The following is a 23892-nucleotide window of genomic DNA, read 5'->3' as shown; positions in this document are numbered from 1 at the left end:
TGCCAAACCTGTAAGCAACGATACTTCAGTGACAATGAGCACATTTAGCATCCAGATATTGGTTTCTAAACACTATTTTCTGCTAAAAGCAACAGGGCTCACTAGAGAAACGGCAGCAGCAGGAAGTAGAAGGGGAGCCCGAAATATCTCACTGTGTCAGAAACCAAGAAAATGCTCAAAGAAGTTGCATTAGTATCCAAAGAACACAGGAGCTGGCCTGAAGAGGCTTCACTGGCCAAATGTGGGGGGAAATTGACTAGAAAAAATAATGATTATAAAACACAGAATTAAAAGAATCCAGGAGTGCATAGTGAGTCCCATAAAAACAGGGACAGCAGGGAAAGAAAAGAAAGTTCTTTACAGAGTATGCCTGTTAATAAATGTAGAGCTAATAGACGGGGTTGAAAAAAAATCACAACTTTGTAAATACCAATATATCCGATTCAGGCAATGATGCTAAAACCACTGAGGAAAAGGTTGACAGAGGAGGGAATATTCACATGCTCTCAATGGATCACCCTAGGTAGCACTTACTAATCATCAATGGATTTCACTAGAGAAATGGGGTAGACACCGCCTTTACCAAATGTTCAAGCTTCACAACACCAATAACGGGACAAACCGACAAATCTCCTGCTGAGGTATGATGGCAAGTGTACATCATCGAAGTGTGCTCTGCCAAAAAAATTTAGCCTGAATCTAATCATGGGGTTGAGGGAGGATCAGAGGAATCAAGATTATGGGATATTCTATAAGACACTGGTCTGGACTCATCAAAGTTACCACTGTGATGAAAGACCTCCCATAAACGGAGGGAAGGACAGGTCTGAATTAAAGGAGACTGAACAGTCACAACAGCGCAGTGAGCGACTCTTGATTGGATCCAGGATTTGAAGGGGTGGATCTTATTTGGGATCAGTTAGGAAATTTTAATATAAACTATTAGTTAATAGTATTGCATCATTATTACATATCTTGGGCATGAAAATGGTAGTGAGGTCATGGAGAACAAAGCCTCTGTCCTTAAGAGACACGTGAAGGGTATTTAACATAAACTTCTGAAGCTGGGTTTTAAAGGCAACACAAATGAGTCCCGCCCATCGGGACACGGTTTGCGCGTGCGCACAGCCCTCTATTCGCCAGACTTATTTCGCGCGGCTGGAGAATCAGATCGCGCCCGCGAGGCGGAAATGCACGGCAGCGGGTTCCGGCTACCGCGTCGGCGGCACAGGCGGCGGAATGGAGGAGGTGCCTCACGGTGAGCTCGCGGAGGGCGTGGGTGGCGGGGCTGAAGGCACGCTAGCTGCTCTAACTGTACTTTTGTCTCTGCGCAGACTGTCCAGGGGTCGACAGCGCCCAGGCGGGCCGAGGGGCCTCATGTCAGGGATGCCCCAACCAGCGGCTGTGTGCTTCTGGAGCGGGCGCCACTCCGGACCCGGGTGAGAAAAGGGCAAGGCCTGAACGGGAAGTGAAAGGCGCAAGCCCGGAAGGGGCGGGGCGTGGGGAGAAAGGGGACGCAACCTGAAGGATGAATGACAGGACGGGCTACCAAGAGGGGCGAGGCTTGGAGAAGGCGGGGCGGGGCGAAGTAGGCGGGTGAGGGCGGGGCTTGAGCCATGAGTGACAGGGGCGAGGCCTATAAAAGGCCTGGAGAGCGGGAAGGACCGGGACAGGGATGGAGGATGGAGACTGAAGGATCAGTGACTGGCGCTGAGTCCAAGGGACCTTAAGAGAAGACGACCGCGGGGCGAAGACGACAGGGTGGGCGAAAGAAGTCTGCCAGGGTGAGGGGCGGGGCCAGAGGTTTGAGTGACAGTAACAGGCAGCCGTCCGGAGAGGCCGACCGCGGAGAGAACAGGGGATAAGCTTTGACGTCAGGGAGCCCGCGGGCTTACCCTCCGGCTTAAATCCTGGCTCTGCCTGCTACTTAGGACAAAATTTTCTTCCTTTTGAGGAGCAATTCTCCCATTCATTCAACAGAAGTTTGTGTGAATGCCGTCGTAGGCACAGTGCCCTGTGCTGGGGCCACAGCTGTGACTGAGAGCGGTGGTCACTGCCCTAGCGGAGCTTATTGAATAGGGGGACAGAAATGAGACACATTCGAGGGCGGGGAGGACTCTGAGAACCTACTTGGAAGGATCTTGAAAAGCAGGGGGCTGGTGGAAAAATCTTTAAGGGGTTCAGAGAGACTTGGGTTTGTTGCTCGGGTCCACTGCAAACAGTGTGATCTTGAGCAAGCGTCTTGACCTCTCTGAGCCGTTGGTTTTTCATCAAAAATGGAAAGAAAAATAGTTACCTCTGTCAACCCAAATGAGAGACTGAGGCAAGAATCTGGATCAATCAAGGTTATTGTGCCAGAGCTTGAGGGTGCACCAGGGAAACACAAGTCACAGGGCCTGTGCTCTGGAGAGGTTTCAGGAGGCTCAATATTTATACATTTCTTTAAACCGGGAAAAAGCACCGGGGCGGGGGAGAGTAAGGTGGTCAGGCAAATGGTTACGTTCTCATGAGATTTTTAGTTAGCACCCAGTAAAGCTATGTTGCACGTATGGTCAACATTCAAAAAAGGGAGTAAAGGAAGAATTAATTATGCAGATGTCCCAGGGTAGGCAAGGGATGATTGATCTCATCCAGATAAGCTTGTAATTGACATTGTCAGTGTGAAATTTAACAGAACTTAGTTTCCTGGGCAAGGAGTTAGGCTTAGGTTATAGACCTAAAGTTACAGTTGAGATATCTTTGTTTATGGAAAGAAATACATCTTGAAATGTTAGAGGCAAGCAAAGAATTTACTTATGAGCAATTTGTGAGGCCTTTTGTAGGGCTCTGGCAAATGTATAACATTTGACACAAGGTTGCAAAGTAACGGCTAACAGGAAAAAGATGACGGTGTTGCATCCAGGCTTAACTTTCCTTTTGGCATAACGAGTTTGAGTGGGCCTGAGACTTTCTATTTTCTTTTACACCTTACAGTGGTGTTTTAAGGATTTGAAATAAGATGTACTATTGAAAGCACAGTCTATGTGTAATAGATGAGAGTTTTAATCGACAGATACTTATTACATGCATGCTATTTGACAGTTTTTCAACCTCGGCACTAGTGACATTTGGGGTCTCATCACTGTTGTGGAGGGCTGTCCTGGCATTGTAGGACATTTAGCAGCATTTCTGGCCTCTACCCACTAGATGCCAGTAGCATTCCTTCCTGTGACAACCAAAAATGTCTCCAGACATTGACAGTTGACCGGTGTCCCTGGGGGCTTTTGCCCCAGGTTGAGAACCACTACTGTATGCAAAGTTCTCTTCTGGAGCTGGGAATACCCCACCCTTGTGGAGCTTAGTTCTAGTAGGGGAGACAAATGTGTGAACCAATAAATAAGAGGATTTCAGGTGTAATAGCCTTATTTTCTTCTTAACACTTATTACTACCATTGACTAAGAGGTATTTCAAGGATCCTCTGAAACTACCCCAAGGATTTAGCTCCCTCTAGCTCCTCAGAAGAGTAATGTTCACAATTTAATCAGGGATTTGATCACCTGACCTTTGGCTTTCTTTGTAGCCATAGAGGAAATCAAAGAGAAAATGAAGACGGTGAAACACAAGATCTTGGTGTTGTCTGGAAAAGGTGGTGTCGGGAAAAGCACATTCAGCGCCCACCTGGCCCATGGCCTCGCAGAGGATGAAAACACGCAGGTGGGACACGGGGAAAAACAGGGATGCTCCTTCTGTCTCAGGTGCACGATGCCTTTAGACAATTGATTCCTTAGACAGAGTTGAATTGGCCTCTTTAGAATCTCGATCCTTGCAGAGAATGAAGAACTGCCTAGCAGTCAGAGAAGCATTTCTTTGGCTTCTCTAGCCAAGAAAATAGATAGCAGGTGTATGTGTCTCGTTGCATGCTGATAATTTGTTACATTAAGTTCAGGTGACTTTTTCCTCTTTATTAACCCCTTTCCGCATTTCTCTAAGCTAGGGGCCTGCAGACTATAGCCAGGGGGCCAAGTCCAGCCCATCTGCTATCTTTTTATGGTCTGGGAGCTAAGAATGGTCCTCACATTTTTAAATGGTGACTTTTAAATTGTTACAGAAGTATCTACGTATTATCCTTGATTTTGCCCTCAAAGCCTCAGATATTTAATATTTGGCACTTACATATTGATAAAACGTTTGCTGGCCCTTAACACTGGGCCATTCGTTTCTACCCAAGTACACAGAGGAACATTCAGATGACCCAGTGTTGCTCTCTAGATCTCATCTTTAATGAAAAGTGTTGTGGGCAGCTAAGAACAGAGGCTCTGGAGCCAGACAGCCCAGGTTCACGTCCCAGCTCCGTCCACACCACCACTGCTGTGACCGTGGGCAGGTTACCAAGCTCACTCTGCCTCAGTTTTCTCATCTGTAAAATGGGATGCAGAGAACTGAGTGAGACGATGCGTGTGAAGCACTTAGCTAAGTGCGTGCTCAGTAAATGTCCATGACAGCAATCATTATTCTTGTTAATACTTTATTCTACTAACTGGAACGTGAAGGGACGATGATGGTTTCTACTTTGGAGATGAGTTTGTCACCTCCTCAAAGTACAGTGCTGAGCAGGTTCAAAATAGACTTGCCAATTCATTGTTCTGTTAGTCAACAGTCTCTTGGCATTCGAGGGTCAAATTTGTATTGGCTCATGGGCTTGCCAAGACATCTGTCCTATCAGATTGTCCATATGATCCAGAATGATCTTTGCTTTTGGAAGCTGTCAGGAATATTCTTAAGCAGCTCTGGAGACAGGCTGTAATCCAGCCAGTTGCAAGTAACCACTTGTGAGTGGACAGCTGTTTACATCTTTCACTTCCATGTGATTATGTTCTGAAGTCCTTGCTGCGCCCATGTCTAGACTTTGCGATATAGGGAAGGAAAGCACACCGCTCGTGTGGAAACGTGGCTGGATAAGCTGCATTTGTTTATGCCTTGGCAGTTTCAACCGTCTCCCGCAGGTTGGAGATGGTGCCCAGGAAGTGGGAGGTTGGGTTTGTTGCGAGGATTGAAGAGGGAAGCAAGAAACAAATTTGGGTCAAGGTAATAAGTTACTCGGAGGTGCAGCACTTTGGATCTGAGACATTACAGCTTTCAAGATGAACACGTGCCCTGTTCTTCAGAAGGTTCTGGAGTGCCATCTCAGCCCTCCTTTTATCAGAGGGGGAAAGCTGGGTGTTTGGGGGTGGAAGGAATCATCTGAGGCTACACCTAAGTCACCAGCAAAGAGCTTTTCTGGATTTCCTTCTTAAGTTTCTGTTTTGAAAGTTTAGCCTAAGCCATTGTTAACCTCGAGGACCAGGAAAACGGGGCTTGGTCAGAGCTCAGCCAGACATTCTGCTCTGGTCCTCCTCGTGCAAAGAGCTGGTGTTGAAGTAGGAAGACCTTCGCTGACGTCCCAGCTCTGTTCCTCCCTCATTGAACAAGTCACTGGCCCCCTCTGAACCTCAGTTTCCTCTTCTATAAAGTAGAGATAATGATACCCACCTCCTAGGCAGATGGTAAGGGCTGAGTAAACAGTGGCTGACCCTGAGTCTCCGAGTGACCTGACACCCAGGCCCATAAGGTCACACAAGATGGCCTTGGCCAGACTCGGAAGGGCATCAGTGTTGATGGACTTTGAGATCATTGTTACTACTCTACCTCATGAGAGTGCAGTTGCTCCAGGTCTGACCTAGTTTCTTTCTGTCTACTCCCCCATCCTGTTCCTCTACCCTGTTCCCCTCCCGGTCATGCATCTCTAGAGCCTGTGCATTCAGCTGTGAACTGCTCTGGTCTCTTCTCGTTCCCAGGTTGCTCTCCTGGACATTGACATATGTGGGCCGTCAATTCCCAAGATAATGGGATTGGAAGGCGAACAGGTAATAGCTATGTTACAACACTCTTGAAATCATTCTCTTTTTTTTTTTATTTTATTATTTTTCTTTTTTGTGGCAGAGTCTTGCTCTGTCACCCTGGCTAGAGTGCCGTGGTGTCATCCTAGCTCACAGCAACCTCAAACTCCTGGGCTCAAGCAATCCTCCTGCCTCAGCCTCCCGAGTAGCTGGGACTACAGGCATGTGCCACCAGGCCCAGCTTACTTTTTCTATATATATTTTTAGCTGTCCAGATCATTTCTTTTTATTTTTAGTAGAGACGGGGGGTCTCGCTCTTCCTCAGGCTGGTCTCGAACTCCTGACCTTGAGCAATCCTCCCACCTCGGACTGCCAGAGTGCTAGGATTACAGGTGTGAGCCACCGCGCCCGGCTGAAGTCATTCTCTTAAGGCAAACTGAATAGCACTGAGCTGCTAACCCTGAACAAAGAGCTAAGCAGAGCCCGTAAGTTTGTATGTGGACTTGATGAGCCCAACTAAATGTTCAATAGTCCATCTGACTACAGCAGCTGTGGATTTTGGGGGGTGGGATTATATATAAAGTCCGTCCATACCATTCGAGAAGCGTTGGTTTCGATGCCTTCGTAGAGGGGAAGGGAAACAGCGAGTGAAATGCAGAAGTAAGACACGGAAACTTAGCTCTGGCCGGGAACACTACCCCAGGGTTTGCTACGGGTCTCTACCCTGGAAACAAAGGAATATTTCTGCCCTTGTGGTCTCCCCTGGGGAACTGAGACTGCAGGGTGGGTGAGTGACGTGGGCCGGGGGCAGGGCCCAGCAGTGTGTGCAGTCGCTGGTCCCTCGCTGCAGGTTGGCCCAAAGGCTGCAGGAAAGGATTCCCCCAGGGCAGCGCGTGGAAGCGGGGCGGTTTCAAGACTGGCTTATTCTTTAACTAGTGTCGGCCCATTCTAAGCCCCCTGCCCTTGTGGGAGAGGGCAGATGATGGATAACATAAAACTAACCCAGAGTAAGGGCCAGGCGGACCAGGGCAGGGGGGCTGCTATGTGGGAGGGGCCCACTGTGCAGAGAGCGGGGAAGAGCATTCTGGGCTGAGGGGGCAAGTGCCAGGGCCTGACGTGGGGCGTCCTCGTGTCCTCGGTGGGGTGGCCAGTGGCACTGGAGGGTGGCCCAAGGCGGATGGGGCCAGGCCTTGCAGGCGCTGCCAAGGCCTTGGGCTTTGCTTCTGAGGGCTCAGGGAAGGGGTGTGGCATCCCCCACGGTTGAGACCCAGCAGTGGGATCCACATACTCGATCGCTTACCCGATCAGGAACACGTTTGGTTACGCGTGCCCCCAGTGTGGGCATAAGTCCGTTACTTTGATCATACATACAGTATTTTACAGAAGAAGAAAATTTTAAATGATAAGATAAAATTAAAAGCAAAGTTCCACTATTTTCTTCTCCTGTACTGTTGGAACATCATGTTTACCCCTCTTTTAGACAAGTGGACTTAGCAAACAAGTATAACTAGGAATGAATTGTTTGTTTGTTTTTTAAAAGTAGAACTTCAGGGTCCCAAAGGACCGCGTGTTATGTGATTCCACTTATGTGAAATGTGCAGAGTGGGCAAATCCACAGAGACAGAGAGTGGGTTAGGGGTCACCTGAGGCTGGGGTGGGGGGTAAGGGGGTTTGGGGGTGCTGGCTCAGGATGCAGGGTTTCCTCCTGGAGTCCTAGACATGTTCTAAGATGACTGTGGGGATGGCTGCACACCTCTGAACGTGCAGAAAGCCATTGAGTTGAACGCCTCCAGCGAGTGACTTGTAAGGTCTGTGTGTCTATCAATCTTATCTCAGTAAAGCTGTTGAGAAAAGGAAGAGTTCATTAAGAAAAATACTTTCAATTTTAGCTCCCATATGTTTGCTCTAAAGAAGTGTCATTTCTGAGGCTGAGGTGTAACTAGTTGTTCAGGTCCTAGTTTCATAACAAAGAGGCAGTGCAGAGCTGGGCCTGGGATGCTGATGGACACCTGGAGGGAGGGGTCTGTGTCTTCACCTGGCCCCAGGGAGCATCCCCTGCCCCTTGGGGGCAGCAGCCAGAGCTGAAGCTCAGGCCGTGGACGGCCAGGCTCTCAGTCAGCTCTCACTAAAGGCAAATCCTTTACTCCCGGCTCCTACAAAAGCACCCTCGTAGCTCCACAGTCACCTGCACGTTCTCATTAACCCCCAACCGATTTCTGTCACTCTTTTAAAATACCTCAGACCCAAAGTTACATTTGGACTAAGGTAAGTTCAGTTCCCTGACTAGATACACAGGCAGAGTTTCAAAGTCACCCAGCTCGGGGAGCAAAGGGAATTGCGTCGTATGTTCCGTTGCCCACACCCCCAGCTGCTCACACGGTGTTACCGCGTAAGACCACGGCTGCATTTTATGAAGCTGTCTTCCCCCTTCATACAGCGTGTGCATCAGGTGTGCACAGGGTGCGTAACGTCCACAAATGGCATTGATGCTCTTGTCCCGCAGGTTCACCAGAGCGGCTCCGGCTGGTCCCCAGTGGTGAGTTTTCACCTCTCTGCCGCGTGTCGAGGTAGCGTGCGTGGGTCGTGCGTGTGTGATGGATTGGTGGTGGGTTGGTGACGTTTTTCTCAGCCCACCTGTTTGTCACTTCACAAATGTTTATCGAGGCACCTGTCAAGGCACAGGGGATGCAGTTAGACCAGGGGTTGCCAAACTGTTTCTGAAAAGGGTAGGACAGTAAATATTTTCAGCTCGTAGCTCAAAAGTAGTAATATGTAACTGAAGGACCACAACCGTGTCCTAAGAAAACTTTATTTACAAAAACACACAGTGCCCCAGGGGCCGTAGTTTGCCAGCCCGTGGTTCAGACAGTTGAGGAAATGACATTTATTTATTTCAGCTAAGTTCACTGTCATTGCAGCACATGGCCACACAGCACCTCTTTCAGATCCCCCTAATAATGGTACCTTTTTTAAAAAAAAAATGATTTGAGGATGCAAATAATGAATGTACTCGGCGGTCACATGGTAGTCCTGTCCCAAAATGGTTTTTCAGCCTGAGCTCAGGCAAAAGACGTGGGGAAGTGCCTCGCTGTGTGGTTCTGGGTAAGCGTGACGCGCCCTTCCCGTTCCCTCTCCAGTACGTGGACGAAAACCTGGGCGTGATGTCCGTAGGCTTCCTGCTCAGCAGCCCCGATGACGCCGTTATCTGGAGGGGACCGAAGAAAAACGGTTTGCCACTCTGCTGCTCCTCTTCTCTCACGTTCTGCCAGAGCACGACGGCTCTGGGTTCATCTGTGTCCCGGCCCTTCAGGACGGCAGTGGTGTCGCCCTGCCGGGCTTTGTAGTGTATTATTTTTAAGCATGTGGTTGCTCCTTTCTTCACTGGCTGGAGAGATCTAATAGAAATCGCAGTTTCCATCATGTAATTTTGGGTATCTGCTGTGAGGCTTTCTCTCCTTAAAAGTTATAGAACCCTGAAGTTGTTTTGACTGTGGTTTTATAGTGGTTATTTGTGTGAGGTGACATCAATACCAGCCTGACCCGGTACTGAGACCAAAGGTCCTAATGTGACCATGTCCCTGAGGGCCGGCTTCTCAGTCTCGGCAGCATGGACATTCGGGCCAGATGGTCTTTGCTGGGGCAGGCGTGGCCTGTGCCCCGCACAGTTGGGTGTTACAGCATCTCTGCCCTCTACCCGCTAGATGCCAGTAGCACGCCCTAGCCTAGTCCTTACCCAGAATGTCTCCAGATGTGGCTATATCGCCCCCAGTTGAGAACCACTGGTTTAGCGCATAAACCAAACGCACATAAAGCTCACAAACTGCTTCTGTGGAGAGTCAAGTACAGGAAAGGAAGGAAAAGCAAGCGTCACCTGCAGATCCCTCTTTCTAGGCATGATCAAGCAGTTCCTCCGCGACGTGGACTGGGGAGAGGTCGACTACCTCATCGTGGACACCCCGCCCGGGACGTCGGACGAGCACCTCTCGGTCGTCCAGTACCTGACCGCGGCTCGCATCGACGGCGCCGTGCTCATCACCACGCCTCAGGTGAGCGGCTCCCCAGGTGGAGCTGGTCCAGCTGTGCTCTGCGCCACCGGTGTCCTTCTGGTGTGGCTCCGAGAGCCTGGTCTCACGGTGGCCCCGCAGAGTGTGTTCCATGGCTGCACCCACTCGCATCTGTAGAAACCTCTTGTTAAAACGTTGGTCCAGGCATTTGCAGTCGACAGACATTCCACAATTTTTTTTTTTGGGTCATCTACAGATTAAACAATACTGGGTCAAAATTGCCTTTTAAACTTTCCCTCAGAAAACCAGGGAAAGAACCGGTGCTGTTAGAATTGAGGTCGCCCTGCGTGGTGACATCCTCCCTGCTGCACTTGCGAGTGAGGTCCCCCAGCCTGCCGTGCTGTTCCATTCACGTCCCAGAATGGTTTAGGAAATCTCCCCAGTTTTCAGCAGAACCAGCCTGGGTGTAGACGGAGACCTCGGGATAAGCTGCATGGGCCTCTTGGCCCCCTGGTGCTGTCCAGCCCCCCTCTGCACAGTGACAGAGCGGCTGTGCCACCCGGTGGTGGTGAGCCCACAATGAGGGGAGAGAGAGGGACCGTCTCAGGTCAGGGCTGCGATTGCTGTGGGTCGCAGAGGGGCCTGGGAAGCAGAGGGACCGTCCTCTTCAATTATACTTGGCTTCCCCTCTGGGTGTTCTCCTCCACGCCCGAGAAAGCCCAGGGAAGGGGGTTTGCTTTCATCGGCCTGAATCGGTCAGGATGACCCACAGTCCTCCCCATCCAGCACTCGCCAGGTGGGCACCAGGGCAGTTACAGGGCCTGGCCCTCCCTGGTGGCCCCTGCGTTTCACTGAGGAACACGGATGCTGGACAAACACACCGTGATGCAGCCAACAAGTGACAGGCACAGCGGCCACAGGAAGGGTCTGGTGGGGGAGTGCTGTGACTCGTGTCCACCAGAGCACTCTGATGCCCTGCAGAGACAGGTCGTGGGGCACACAGAGGAGCAGGACACCAGTTGGGCGCTGGATGGGAGGGAAGGTGGCCTGGTCCGGGCAGTGGCAGTGGAGAGAAGGTTTTGTCCTTAGGGATGTGTTCTGGTGTTCTGGTGTGTTTTTAAGAAGCCGTTAGGGGCACCCTTAGACCCAGGACATCACCTAAAAGGAGGAAAGTCTGGTTGGAGTGCGCCCCTCTGGGGCCGGGGCATGTGGGAGCCCTGCACTTGCTGCTCAGTGTTACCGGGGACTTCAGACTCTTTTACAAAGTGAAATCTATTAAAAACCACCACCACCAACACCAACAACAATCTAATTGGCACAATGGCATCTCCAAGTTTATTGGGAGAGAAAGTGGAGTCCCCCTGGGGTTCAAGGCTGGGGACCAAGCTCGGGCCGCCCGTCTGTGGGAGGCACGGAGAGCTGTCTGCTTGGTGCAGTCTTTGCACACAGCTTCCCTGGAAAAGGGCTTCAGGCTGGGACACCTGCTGTCTCAGAGTCCCTCATGTCCAGCACCGACACAGGCGGTGGCTTTGGGGGTCGTTCTTGACAAAGCAGCAGGATTTATTTGCAGGACGCCAGGCAGAGACCCAGAGACGCGAGGAGGTGGGAGGCGGGTGGCAGCCAGCCTGCTTTCTAGCGAAACCCCTCGCTGCACCCCGGCCCGCAAGGGCCGAGCGCCAGGTGTGCGCCGCAGGAAAAGCACAGGCTGGAAGCTGCGAGCCTTTCGGGAGCCCAGGAATGGCGAAGCCGCAGGTGCTGCGGCGTCGCCGTACTTGGCAGTCACAAGCCGTAGCAGAGCCTGGGCACACGGAACTGCGATGACGTACAGCGGGAAAATCCCGGGCGTACTGAGCAGGTTCGCGTGGCAACCACGCTGTCAAGGGAGCACTCGGAGTTTAGAAGGGAACTTGAAGTCACTGAAGTCGGGTAATATTCCTCAGTCCCTTTTAGCCCATGAAGTTGTTTGTGTTCCTAATAATCTAGATCGGGGGTCAGCAAACCTTTTCTGTAAAACGCCAGATAGTAGGTATTTTAGGCTCTGTGGACCCCAGTCTCTGTCCTGGCTACGCAGCTGCTGTCGTGGTGAAGCAGCCACGGACTCTACCCGGAGGGATCGGCACAGCTGGTTCCAGCAGAGCTTTATTTGTAAGACCAGCCGGCCCGGTGTGCACCGCGGGCCGGTCCTTGCCCGTCCCTGATGTGCAAAGTCCTGTGCGCTGTGGCTCCATGCAGCACGTTACAGGAAGGCGGGGCGTGGAGACACGTTAAAAGGTCACGTCTCTCTAGATACACTGCTTGCTGTTTGGCTGTTGGAGTTTTTCCTCCAGGGTTTTGTGGGAGATAAATAGTGCCTCGGGCAGGCCTGAGTGTCTGCTCAGGGCACTGAGCGATTCCTGAGCGGAGGGTACACGGCTCTGTGGCCCTGTGACAGTCCGCCGCGCTGCAGCCACCCCTCGGCCACATGGACATTCTGTTTCTTATGCTCTGACTTTGGAATAACTGGTCTCTCTTAACCTTGACAGGAGGTATCGCTGCAGGATGTGCGGAAAGAAATCAACTTCTGCCGCAAGGTGAAGCTGCCCATCATCGGGGTGGTGGAGAACATGAGCGGCTTCATCTGTCCCAACTGCAAGGTGACAGCTCATCAGCCACCAGATGGTCTAACTCGACGCCCTGCCTTAGTGGTTGAGGAAACAATAGGAACAGTTCTCTGCGCGACTGTTTCTGCTTTCCCTGGCATTTCAGGAAGTGGAATCACAATTACAGTCCTCTACTGCTGACTGCAGGAAAATGCTTTTGGTGTTTAATGTTTTACATTCAAAATGGGACTTTTTTTTAGGTTCTTTATGACAGCAGTCCCCAGCCTTTTTGGCACCAGGGACCATTTAGATGGGAGACAATTTTTCCACAGACCGGGGGGGGGGGGGGGGGGGGGGGGGGGATGGTTTCAGGATGATTCAAGTGTATCATGTTTATCGTGCACTTTATTTCTGTTATTACATTGTTATATATAATGAAATAATCACACAACTCACCGTAGGTTGGGAACCTCTGCTTTAAGACGTGGACCATCCTTGTGATTCCGCAACAAAATCACACTTCCTCCCCTCTTGTCTCGCAGAAAGAATCTCAGATATTCCCTCCCACGACCGGCGGCGCGGCAGCCATGTGCCAGGACCTGAAGTTGCCTCTCCTGGGCAGAGTGCCCCTGGACCCTCACATAGGTGGGTGACCCCCCGTTGCTGAGCGGGGCCTTTACTCCCTGACCAGCCCCACGGGCACCACGAGGGCCGGGCACAGAGGGACGACGGGGCATTGCAGCCAGATCCCCACCTCCAGCGTGGGGAGAAGCCGTGAGCCATGCAGGCAGGTGGCCGTGGGAGCACACGAGCCTCAGAGGAGAGGTGGCCTCTCCCCACAGGCTCCTTCCCTCTGTTTCCCCATCCCATGGGGCAACACGATAGGGAAGTTGAGGGAACGGTCAGGACAGGGTGGCCTCCTGGGGTCCACTCGAGGTGGGCGAGCGGCTGTGGACAGTGCTCAGGGGCTGGGGGGCAGGTGGAGCAAGTGACTGGGGCCGGCAGAGCAGATAGGAAAAAGTGAGAACAGTTAAGTGGCCCTAGGACGGCTGTGTGCATGGGACAGGGCTGCCGCATTAATCAAGTAACATTTGTACGTGGCCGGTGAAGGCCAGCAGACCAACTGAGGCCCGTGGGGATGACCTGGAGGTTAAAATGACACGTGGAGAAAGCAAAAGGCAGAGCGTGTGTATCATATGTTCCCACTGGCATTTTAAGTGTGCGTGCGTGTGCGACGTTTGTGTGTAGTATTTCTGGAAAGACACCTGAACACTAGTAGCCCTTTGTGGCTTTGCTTTTCCCAGACCGCCTTCTGTATCCATACTTTTTCTGTAACCTTGTGCATTCATTATTTTTTTACCCAAAGAACTAGTTAATCTCTTAAAGTGCAGACTCCCGGGCCCACCCGAGCTGCCAAATCCGTCCTCTGTGGGGCCCTGGAACCTGCCCCCACCCCCCACATTCAGCTGCACCGCAGCGTAGCCAGGGGGCCTCCTGGGGACCCGGTGTTCTCCCCGAGCTGTGTTCTTCATCGTGAGTGAGGCACATCATGATGCCAAGACCGTCCCCTGCTCAGACCGAGTCCCGGGGCCATGTTGCCACTGTGCTGTCCTCAGGGACCAAATTGTCTTTCATTTCTTTAAGGGAAGAGCTGTGACAAAGGCCAGTCCTTTCTGGTTGAAGCCCCAGACTCACCGGCCACCGTCGCCTACAGAAGCATAATTCAGAGTAAGTGTGAGAGCGAGTCAGGCGAGCGCAGACGCCTGCGGGGCTGGGAAGGAGCCGAAAGGAGTTAAGTGGGCCTGGTGTGGGAAGGACGGTCTTCCGTTTAGAATCAGGAATGGCCACTGCCACCAGCCTCGGGTGGGGACAGCAGGGCGGTGGGGCCTGCCACAAAGCCAGGAGTCTGAGAGAAATCACCCCTTGTGTCAGTGTTGTGAACTAATTCATGGTTTGAAAAACATGGCGAGGGTGAAATTTATGGCATTGGAAATATATCTCAAAGTTATTAAAAAATTGATTTAAAAAACAGAAGCCACAGTGAGCCAAACCAAACCCACACGCAGGTCAGATTCAGCTGACAGGCGTGGGGGCCTTAGATTTAAGGCAGAGGTGTTGGTAGTTAAAGCTTCAGCCTCTTAGTTTGTGTGTGGGTTTTTAATTGCCTAGAAAAATGGAGTTAAGGGCAAGTAACAGCATTGCCCAAATCCTCCATCTGTAGACGGGGCCGATGTTAGGCATCTGGCCGTTTCTTGTAACCTCGAGGGGCAGAGTGAGGTGTTTGGGTCACTGTGGAAGACTCGGGGCATCACAGAAACAGGGCTTTTTATGGAATTAGGCCGTCAGGGGAGCCCACCCCAGTCAAGAGGCAGCCGACCTCGGCACACGGCAGGGCTGCCCCAGGGCCGGACGAGCCACCTGTGCTCTGTGCCTCTCGTCTTGTTTTCCAGGAATCCAAGAGTTTTGTAACCTCCATCAGTCAAAAGAAGAGAACCTCATCAATTCCTGAAACAAGAGGGTTGCTGGGAGCCCCAGCAGTTCCTGAGCTGGCGGGTGGCAGTGCGCAGGCCTGGCCACCTTGGGGACAGGTAGGGGACGCAGGCAGCAAGGGTCCAGACGCTGGTGTGGTTTGAAGACACTTTAATCATCTAATGTTTGTACACTTTTCCTTAGAACATATGTAAAGGGCTTTTTTTTTACAAATGTGCCATTTTAAAAATAAAAATGCCTCCTGGAACCTTTCCTCCAAGGCTTGTTTCACGTAGAAACAAACAGCTGCGGGACCGTGGCACTCTGCTCTGGCGGAAGCTCGCTCCATCACAGAAAGTCCCATTTGAGCCATTTCTGCTAAGAAAAGAACCAAAGGAATGAATGCGTGGCTTCCCTCAGGACACACGGTCACGTGCTCAAATGGCACAGTCCAGCCAGTCCTTCAGATGGAGAAATCTGGACAGGGACAGAGCACGTGGGGTGTGTTCTGAGATCAGTGCCTATGATACAGCCGGGTGTAGTTAAAAAACCCTTGAAAAGCCCTTAAATCACCCACCTAAGACAATTTTGTGATCTGCGTGTATACCCAGTGCAGTACTATGTGTATAGTATATTCTAGTAATTTTCAGGTTTTTTTTAATTACATAAGAGATATAAACTCTAGAATCATCCTCATTGCCATGAGATACTCACTCTGTGTCTGAGAAACACAGGACTCAGGCCAGCTTAGGGGAGAGTAAACTCCTGTTTTCCATCCACACTGGGGCATAAAAGTGGAAGGGTGGGCAGGTCCCCCTGCTCTTCCCCTCCTGCCCCTGCATGTGAGGAAGGTGGAGTCCCCTCTAGAGAGCCATGAGGCTGCAAAGCCCCAGGGCAGGCCCAGCACCCAGTCTGGTTCCTGCCTGGCTGGGTCCCTGGCCACCTCAGGGGACGGGGAAAGCCCACCCAGACCTCAGCCCACTGTGCCCTGAGAGCTGCACTTCCCACAAGCCCCCCGGCTCTCCAGACTCACCTAACGCTGGTGAATCTCCTCAAGGCCAGGCTTCTCGAAGTCACCTGGGCAAACCTGCAGGGGAAAAGTCACCCGTGGCTTTCTGACCTGACACAGGAGTGGGCTGACCCTGCTGACTCGAGGCCAGACAAAACCTGCAGACCTGGTCGCTTGATGTCGTGGCATAAAGCGGCACTGTTCCAATGTAAGATCATTTCAGGATGAGCCTGGTCAAATTTAAAAGTCATCTAGTTCTAACTTCTAGAAATAGCTAAGTTTAAAAACAAAGCACTTGATTCTTTCCTTAATTCTATAGTTTAAAAAAAAAAAATCACTCAAAACTAACAATGGCAGTCACAAAGGACAAATACTTTCTGCACTTATAGGAGGTTCCTAGAGTAGTCAAACCCGTAGACACAAAGTATTAGGTTATTAAGTATGGAATGTCCGATTTCCTTAAGTATTAAGTGTGACAGTTGATATCTTTAACATTTCACTTTGACACTTCTTGGGCTTTTTTGTGTTTTTTTGTTTGTTTGTTTGTTTTTATTTTGAAGGTATATCCTTATTTTTTCAAACGCACGGTTTGGCTTATGATTATCTTTCAAGTTTTTTTTTAGAGCAATTTTTGTGAAAGAACGGATAAGTCAAAAATTTGTGTTAGTTTTGAATATGAGTTTCATTGTGGAACCAGTGCAGTGCAGACAACTCAAAATATCAACAAAGAGTTTAAGAAGGATAAGGCTAATGAAGGCATAGTAATGTCAATAGTTTGAGAAGTTCCATTCTGGTGATTTTAATCTTGAAAATGAGCCACGTGGGTGACCTGAGACCCAGGTGGATGATGATGAGCTGAAAGCTATCGAGGAAGCGAATCCATCTCAACCTACGCATGAATTAGCTGCGAGGTTTGACGTTACTATTCCAACAATATTGGACCATTTGAAACAAATGGGCAAGGTAAAGAAGCTGGATAGATGGTTCCGCATGAATTAAATGAGCGTCAGAAGAGAAATCATCTCAAAGCTTGCCTTTCTTCGCTGTCACAACATAAAGGCAAACCATTTTGTATTGTTACATGTGATGAAAAATGGATTCTTTTTGCCAATGGCAAGCATTCAGCACAGTGGTTGGATAAAAATGAGGTGCCAAAACACAGTCTAAAACTGAATATTCATTTTAAAAAATCTAATGGTGTCTTTTTGGTGGTCCAGAGCTGGTATTATCCACTACAGCTTCATGAAACCTGGTAAATCCGTTACAGCAGATGTCTGCTGCAACCGGTTGGATAAAATGATGAGGATGCTTGTGATTAAGCAGCCAAGATTGGTCAATAGAGACAGGCCAATCCTCTTGTAAGACCACATGTTGCAAAAAACGCTGCTCAAAGTATAGAGGCTGGACTTGGAAACTCTCTGTCATCCACCCTGTTCACCAGACCTTGCACTAACTGACTTCCACTTCTTCCAGGCTTTGGACCACTTCTTGCAAGGAAAAATAGTCAATTCTCAACAAGCTGTGGAAACACCTTTTATGATTTCACCGCCACTCACTCTCCAGGCTTCTTTGCTGCTGGCATAAACAAGCTACCGTTAAGATAGCAAAACTGTGTCTACAGTTCGGGTGCATTTTGATTAACTGTACTGTTTCTTGTTTGAGATATAATAAACTAACCTTCTGATTGGAAATCGGACATTTCATATTTAGCGACCTAATAGAATGGAGGTTGCCAGGGGCTGGGGGAGGGGAGAACAGGGAGTTAATGTTTAATGGGTACAGAGCTTCAATTTGGGAAGACAGAAAAGTTCTGGACATGGATGATGGTGATGGTTGCATGACAATGTGAATGTACTAAATGCTATGAACGATATACTTTAAAATGGTTAAAGTGGTAAATTTTATATATCTTTTACTAAAATTAAAAGGACAAAACCACGGCAGCCTGTAATGTAAAAACATTACAAACTGCAGTTGCCAACACTTGGAGCATCTGGAGGGGAGTGGTCCCAGAGCTGGACCTCAGTGACTCACCGTCTGGAATACCGTCTGGGACAGGAAACTGGCCGTGACTTTGCTGAGGTCACTCTCTCCTCCCATCTTACAGAGGATGTAGCCATAGAGGTTCGCAGCTTGGAGAGAAATCCCGGCGATCACCAGCGCCTGCGCTCAGACAAAGAAGGTCACTTTCAAGAGCGTTTACAGAAATGTTCCTCCCAAACCAAAAGACTGGCTCTGGCCTACGCCTAATGACGGTAACCGCCGACCTTTGCTGGGCACTTACAAATGCTTGTGGACACCGCTGAGCCATCAGCAACCCAGGAGGCAGCTGCCATTGTCATCCCATTTTACAGGGGGAAACCAAAGCGCAGAAAAACAAAAGCTGCCCCAGGACCCAGAGCGGGAGTGTGCTAGAGCCAGGATCCAAGCTCCAGAGCCCCCGCTCCTGATCACAGTGTCGTTCGACTCTCTAGGGATGTTTTGTGTTCTCAGCAAGTGGACTGGAGCAAGGCGATGAATTGATACCTCCGGAATAAAATTTCAGAACTCAGAGGCTAACTTATTCCTACCTGGAGGAGCTTCCTGTCCAAGGTAGAATGTCGTATTCTTTTCTAAACTCTTAGCATTACTCATAAGAACCAAAAGGGAGAAACAACCCAATGACCATCAGCTGACGATGGATGAATAAAATGTGGCCTCTTCACAGAACAGACGTTACTCAGCAGAGCGTGAAAAGGAGTGAGGGGCTGATTCGTGCCCCAACACGGATGCACCTCGAAACGTGCTGAGCGAGAGAAGCCAGTCGCAGAGACCACAGAGGACATGATTCCCCTTATATCTGTAGAGCCATAAAGATTAGTGAGTGCCACGTGTTGGGGATGGGGAACAGGGACAGGGATGACAGCTAAAGGGTGCAGACTGACTTTCATGGGTGATGAACATACCCCAAATTGGCTATGGTGATGGGTGCACACCTGTGACTGCACGAGAAGCCACTGAATTGCACACATTCAGTGGACAGATCCTACGGGATGCCAGCTCATCTCGATAAAGCCGTTACAGCTGACCCATCAATCACTAATACATAACGGCCACAGCCCCTCCCACCTTACCAGCCACTTCAGCTTCAGGGAGAACAGGGTGCTGAAGAAGAAGACGATCCAGATCACGGGGCAGATGATGAGGCCGAGCCAGAAGATCCGCGCCTCAGCTTCTGTGGCCACGATGGCATTTGGAGAGACCTGTGGCGGGAAAGCCATTGCATTTTCAAAACGAGCAGGAGCGGCTGCCCGCGACCACGCTCCCATCGTCACCTGCCTGGCACGCGAATTTCAGCGGAGCTCCAGGGGCAGGGGGTTTGGGGCAGCAATCGCCGTGCACGAGACCGAGAGGAGATTACCTTCCTCGCTTCAAACACCCAGTGGCTCTTCCCATCTTCATCTATCTGGTTCCACCACCGGAGGCCCACCATGAGTCTGCCCGTCACGTTCTAGGGACAACGGACAGGGTGATACAGGCGGGCCCTGGGCAAAGAGTGTCATCACTGTGTTGACAAGTGAAGTAGAAGTCACCAATTCATGTCACATTTGTACTGGGAGCAGGAAGAAAAGGGCCTTGAGCTGCGGCGGTTTCTCCAGTTAGTTTTCAGGGCTTCTTTTTTAACTAAGCTTACTTTACAACGTGACAGACTCTCCTCCCCCCAAATATATGTATTTTTATATTCATATTATATGTTTTCAATACATTATGTATGTATTATACGTAAATTTTACCAAAAGATCCAAAGCCGTATGGGGTTATCTCCTTCATCATATCCACATGTGCAATGGTGGCAGTTGACACCTGGAAGCATTTATTCAACCCCACACAATGTATTTCTTTCCCCTCGCATTGGAAGGGACACTGGTTAGCACCCGGAAGCATGTCTCAGCATTCTGAACCCAAGGACCTCTTGGTCCCACACGCACTGGGAACATCCCCCTCCGGACGCAGGCGTTTCGGGAGCGGTGACATCCTGGGAGGGGGCCTCACCTTCACAGACCAGAAGTCCAAGGACAGGAGGAGAAGCACAGTGACAAAGCAGCCCACAAAGCTCCTGCTGAACCAGTCGCAGCACACGTAGGTGACGATGGCGCTCACCCGGAAAAACAGGTGGAAAAACGTGGCCAAGGGGTGCCTAGGAAAGAACCCAGACAGTGCCCTCACTCCGAGTGCTAACAGGACAGTCACTGAACGTCACCCGCCTTTCAGACCTGCCTGGGGTTGTCAGCATTGCTCGACAGAATGTTCTCCCCATGCATTTCAAGCTGAAACCTTTTTCTCCCCCTCGAAGAATCCAGTACTTTCCCCTAACGAGACTCCTAATATCACGCCCCCTCTTCGAAACACAGTCACATTTGAAGTGAAATGTGACAGTGATCGTTGCCTTCCCTCCTGGCAGCGACAGGGACCAGTTCCCTAAAGGTAAAGGCTGGGTTTTCCCACTGGTCCCTGAGCAGCGAGCTCATGTGCTGCCCACGGGGCAGCCGTCCCATGTCGTCGGGGAACGGGTGTTCCTGGACAGAGGGAAATGACTGTGACTCGTGAATCAGTGGTGCACTTGGCTGCTGACATCTAACCTGGGGGCAGACGGCTCCTGTTCACTGTGCCTTTCAGAAGGAAGACAGCCCGCCAAGGGGAACGTGCTCATCCTACCTCAGACGCTTTTTTTGTTTCTTTAGTGAGTCTGAGAGAAGAGCTAGGACCCTTTTCATTTAAAGGGTCACTGAATTCTCCAGAGCAGATAAATGCTTACAGGGGTCGGGCAGGGGGCACGTAGGCCAGACAGAAGACACCCAGGGCTGTTTCTGGCTGTGGTATCCCAATTTGATAGTGCACACGAGGAGAGAGCAATACTCAACTACAGTCAAGCAAACAACAGCGTCAGCCCCGTGGTGGTCGGCGGTGATAACAGCAGCTCAGTGCTGGGGAGGCGACTCTCGTCAGACCAGGCAACTGTGCAAACCAGACCCAGCACTGCCGGGTCCCAGATCTTCACAAGAAGCCAGAAATCCAGACTCGCAATGGGAAGTCTTGATTTTTAGATGATGGCAACTAATTATTTTAATAAAATATCACAGGCTGTTGTTTCTCACTGGCCTGCGTGCTGTCAGCTTGCAACCCCTGGGTTAGAGTTACAAAATATTGTGGGCTTCTTCAAATGAGAGGCAGGATGGGGTGGTCAGAGGGGCCCAGGATGGAGCTGCCGGAGAAAGAACCTGCGTGCTCTCCCCAAGAAGAAACAGGGTCCGAATAAGCAAACCATAGCACCTATAAAATGGTGGGGTTTCTGCCGCCCAAGGGAACATTAACTAAGATTCAGAAGCGGAATTCATAGTGACTTTTGCACTTACTCCTGGTGTTCCAAAGGAAGAGTTTTCACCACAACAGTTCTCACCTGTGCATTTCAGACAAGGGCCTCCTGGTGGCCTGGGTGAAAACCAGCCCAGGAAGTGCATCCCACATTTAATAATCAGACATGGGCATGCAGAACTTCAAAATAGCCTGGAATGTTCCAGAAGATAAGACTCTTGAGAGTCTCTTATACCTTTTTCCCCTTAAACTTCATTGAGAATTTGTCAACTAACTGAATATAATTTTGCCCCTTACCCCTGAAGGTAAGTGAATATTCTTCAAGGGCTCAGCCCCTGTTTAAGATACTTTTTGTATCCCCAATAGCACCTGGCATTTCAGATTCTCAGCAGATACATTTATTGTGTTGAATCTTGTAATCGGTTCAGTTAGGATCACTGGAAACATCTGTCCTCTCTGTAGAACAACACTGATGTAAAAAATACATACACAGCTTTTAAAAGAGGTCAGAGCATGATGTAAGTGTGCGCTGATCCAGGTAAAACCTGGAAGCAAATGTGTTCAAATAAATTCCCTGCCCACCTACTTCTTTTCTATTTTTGTCTGGTTTTCCTGAAATAAAATGCAGAAAAAAATTCCAATTATTGGACACCTCTACTTAGCTGAGTCCTGATTGACTGAACGGAAGGTATTATCATTATTATTCTTCAAACAAAGCCCAATTTGGGTAGGATGCCTGTCGCACTTTAAAATGTTGCCTCAGTCCTGTCTCACGCAGGTTGCTTTCGGCTCCTTCCGAGTCCCCACCTGGTCCACATCTGGAGCTTGCCAGCCTGGGCCCAGCTCATGCTAACATGGTCTCAGAGCAGTTTTCTCCTTTTGAGAGTTTTGAAGGCCATGGTTCGAGCCCATCCAGCCACCTTGGCAGCGCAGAGCACACAGCCGCACCCACCAGTGCCTTCGCTGCTCAGCACCACCGGCTTCCGAACCCCAGCCCCCGCCTGGGAGGCTGCCCCGTGAGAGGCAAACGGCACAGTGGTCACGGCCACGGGCTGCGTGAGCCTGGGTGCTGGACCACCAGGCTTCCAGTCCGGGCTCCAAGCTCTGAGTAGCTCTGTGGCCTTCCCTCAGCTATACAACCCTGCGATGCCTCAGTCTCCTCTTCTGCAAAATGGGATAACAACAGGAGCCACTTCCTAGGACACTGAAAAGATGGCGTGAAGGTGGCATGTGTAAAGCGCCAGAAACACGTGCCGTGCTCAGTCGTGGGCGACAGCTGTCACCATCTCAGCCCTCAGTGTGGTGCCAAACAGTCCCACCACTAAGAGCCAAACTGTAAAATTCCCCCTACAACCACAACTTTCTCTCTTTCACTCCTGAGGGGCCTATTTTTCATCTTGCGGGGATCCCCCAAGACTCCTGATCCCCCCCGTATTCCCCAGAACGACCCTTGGCCATGCTCCACTTTAACAGGTGGCGTCCCCTGCTCAGTGCCCAGTGCCCGCCCCCACGCCCACCCCACCCCGCCAGCCAGGAGAAGGGAGAGAAAATGACACGACGTTGAAAGGGGCACATGGAATCACTCCAAGTGTCAAGATGGGGAGACTCTCAATGGGCTTTTGTTCAGCTTTCCTCTGTGTATCCATTTGCACAGTTCTGGAGCCCAGAACACCCACTGTCTTCCTCCCTGGAGGGAAGCACAGTAAGTTCTCAGCCTGCAACGTGCGTGAAAGTCACCTGGGGACGTCTTAGGCTGTGCACGGGACACAAGGATTACAGATTGGGGTGGGACCCGGACATGAACCGCACAAAGGAAAAGCGCGGCTCTACACCCGGCCCAGCAAACTACAACCCGAGGGCCAAATCCAGCCTGTGGCCTGTTTCTGTAAATACAGCTTCAGTGGACACGGCCACACCCACTCACTGGCCTGCAAAGCCGAAAATATTTACCCAGCGAGCATGCCAACTCCCGCTCCAGACTCGCCAGAATGATCTGGTGATGAAATTAGGCACCAGTCCTTCAAAACCCAAATGAAACAAACTCCCCCTACCTGCTCTCATCCCCCCCCCCCCCAAAATCTACTTTCAAAAGCTGAGGGGTGGTTGCTGCCTGCCCGGCAGAACCAAAGGATGGTGCTGGAAGTCGGGACGGTGCACTATGACAAGTGAGCTTTACTTGATATACACTACATCTTAATTAAATTTTTCCTGTTCAAAGCTACTTACCAAAGACAAATCTTTGCAAGTCACTCTCAAAATCTTACATGGGACACAATCCAGCAATCACACTCCTCCGTATCTACCCAAATGAGATGAAAACTCAGGTCCACAGCCAGGAGCAGTGGCGCATGCCTGTAATCCCAGCATTCTGGGAGGCTGAGGCAGGAGGATCGCTTGAGCCCAGGAGTCTGAGGTTGCAGTGAGCTGTGATGATGCCACTGCACTCTACCCAGGCAACAGAGCGAGACCCTGTCTCAAAAAGAAAAGAAAAGAAAACTGTCTGCACAAAAAGCAACACACAAATGTTTACAGCAGCTTTACTCATAATCACCAAACCTCAGAAGCAACTAAGATGTCCTTCGATAGGGGAGCAGACAAACTGTGGCAGCTCCAGACTGGAGAC

At 50.4% G+C, this 23892-nt stretch overlaps 1 protein-coding gene across 8 annotated transcripts; it reads left to right on the top strand.

Moving 5' to 3' along the window:
* The first annotated feature begins 1190 nt into the window (after positions 1-1190).
* On the top strand, positions 1191-17467 carry NUBP1 (NUBP iron-sulfur cluster assembly factor 1, cytosolic). 8 transcript variants are annotated; one of them, XR_011235313.1, is made up of 12 exons: positions 1191-1258; positions 1335-1439; positions 3561-3694; positions 5815-5883; positions 8360-8392; positions 8994-9084; positions 9748-9902; positions 12383-12493; positions 12982-13084; positions 14084-14167; positions 14890-15027; positions 17391-17467. XR_011235313.1 is itself a non-coding variant. In XM_069486927.1 (11 exons), exons 1-11 carry the CDS (start codon positions 1240-1242, stop codon positions 14946-14948), a joined length of 963 nt encoding a protein of 320 aa, XP_069343028.1. In that variant the 5' UTR covers positions 1191-1239; the 3' UTR covers positions 14949-15075. The 8 variants fall into 8 exon arrangements, 7 of the variants coding, with proteins under 7 accessions (XP_069343028.1, XP_069343029.1, XP_069343031.1 ...); XM_069486927.1 differs by lacking the exon at positions 17391-17467 and having other exon boundaries at positions 14890-15075; XM_069486928.1 differs by lacking the exons at positions 8360-8392; positions 17391-17467 and having other exon boundaries at positions 14890-15075.
* Positions 17468-23892: the final 6425 nt, after the last annotated feature.

This window comes from Eulemur rufifrons, chromosome 14, assembly GCF_041146395.1.
Source record: "Eulemur rufifrons isolate Redbay chromosome 14, OSU_ERuf_1, whole genome shotgun sequence".
NCBI classification, from domain to species: Eukaryota; Metazoa; Chordata; class Mammalia; order Primates; family Lemuridae; genus Eulemur; species Eulemur rufifrons.
This window is presented reverse-complemented; position numbering and strand designations above follow the sequence as displayed.

Coding starts and splice junctions, on each gene's coding strand:
- NUBP1 (XM_069486927.1), top strand. Junction 1,440..3,560: donor GGGCGCCACTCCGGACCCGG/GTGAGAAAAGGG, acceptor CTTTCTTTGTAG/CCATAGAGGAAATCAAAGAG. Junction 8,393..8,993: donor GCTCCGGCTGGTCCCCAGTG/GTGAGTTTTCAC, acceptor TTCCCTCTCCAG/TACGTGGACGAAAACCTGGG.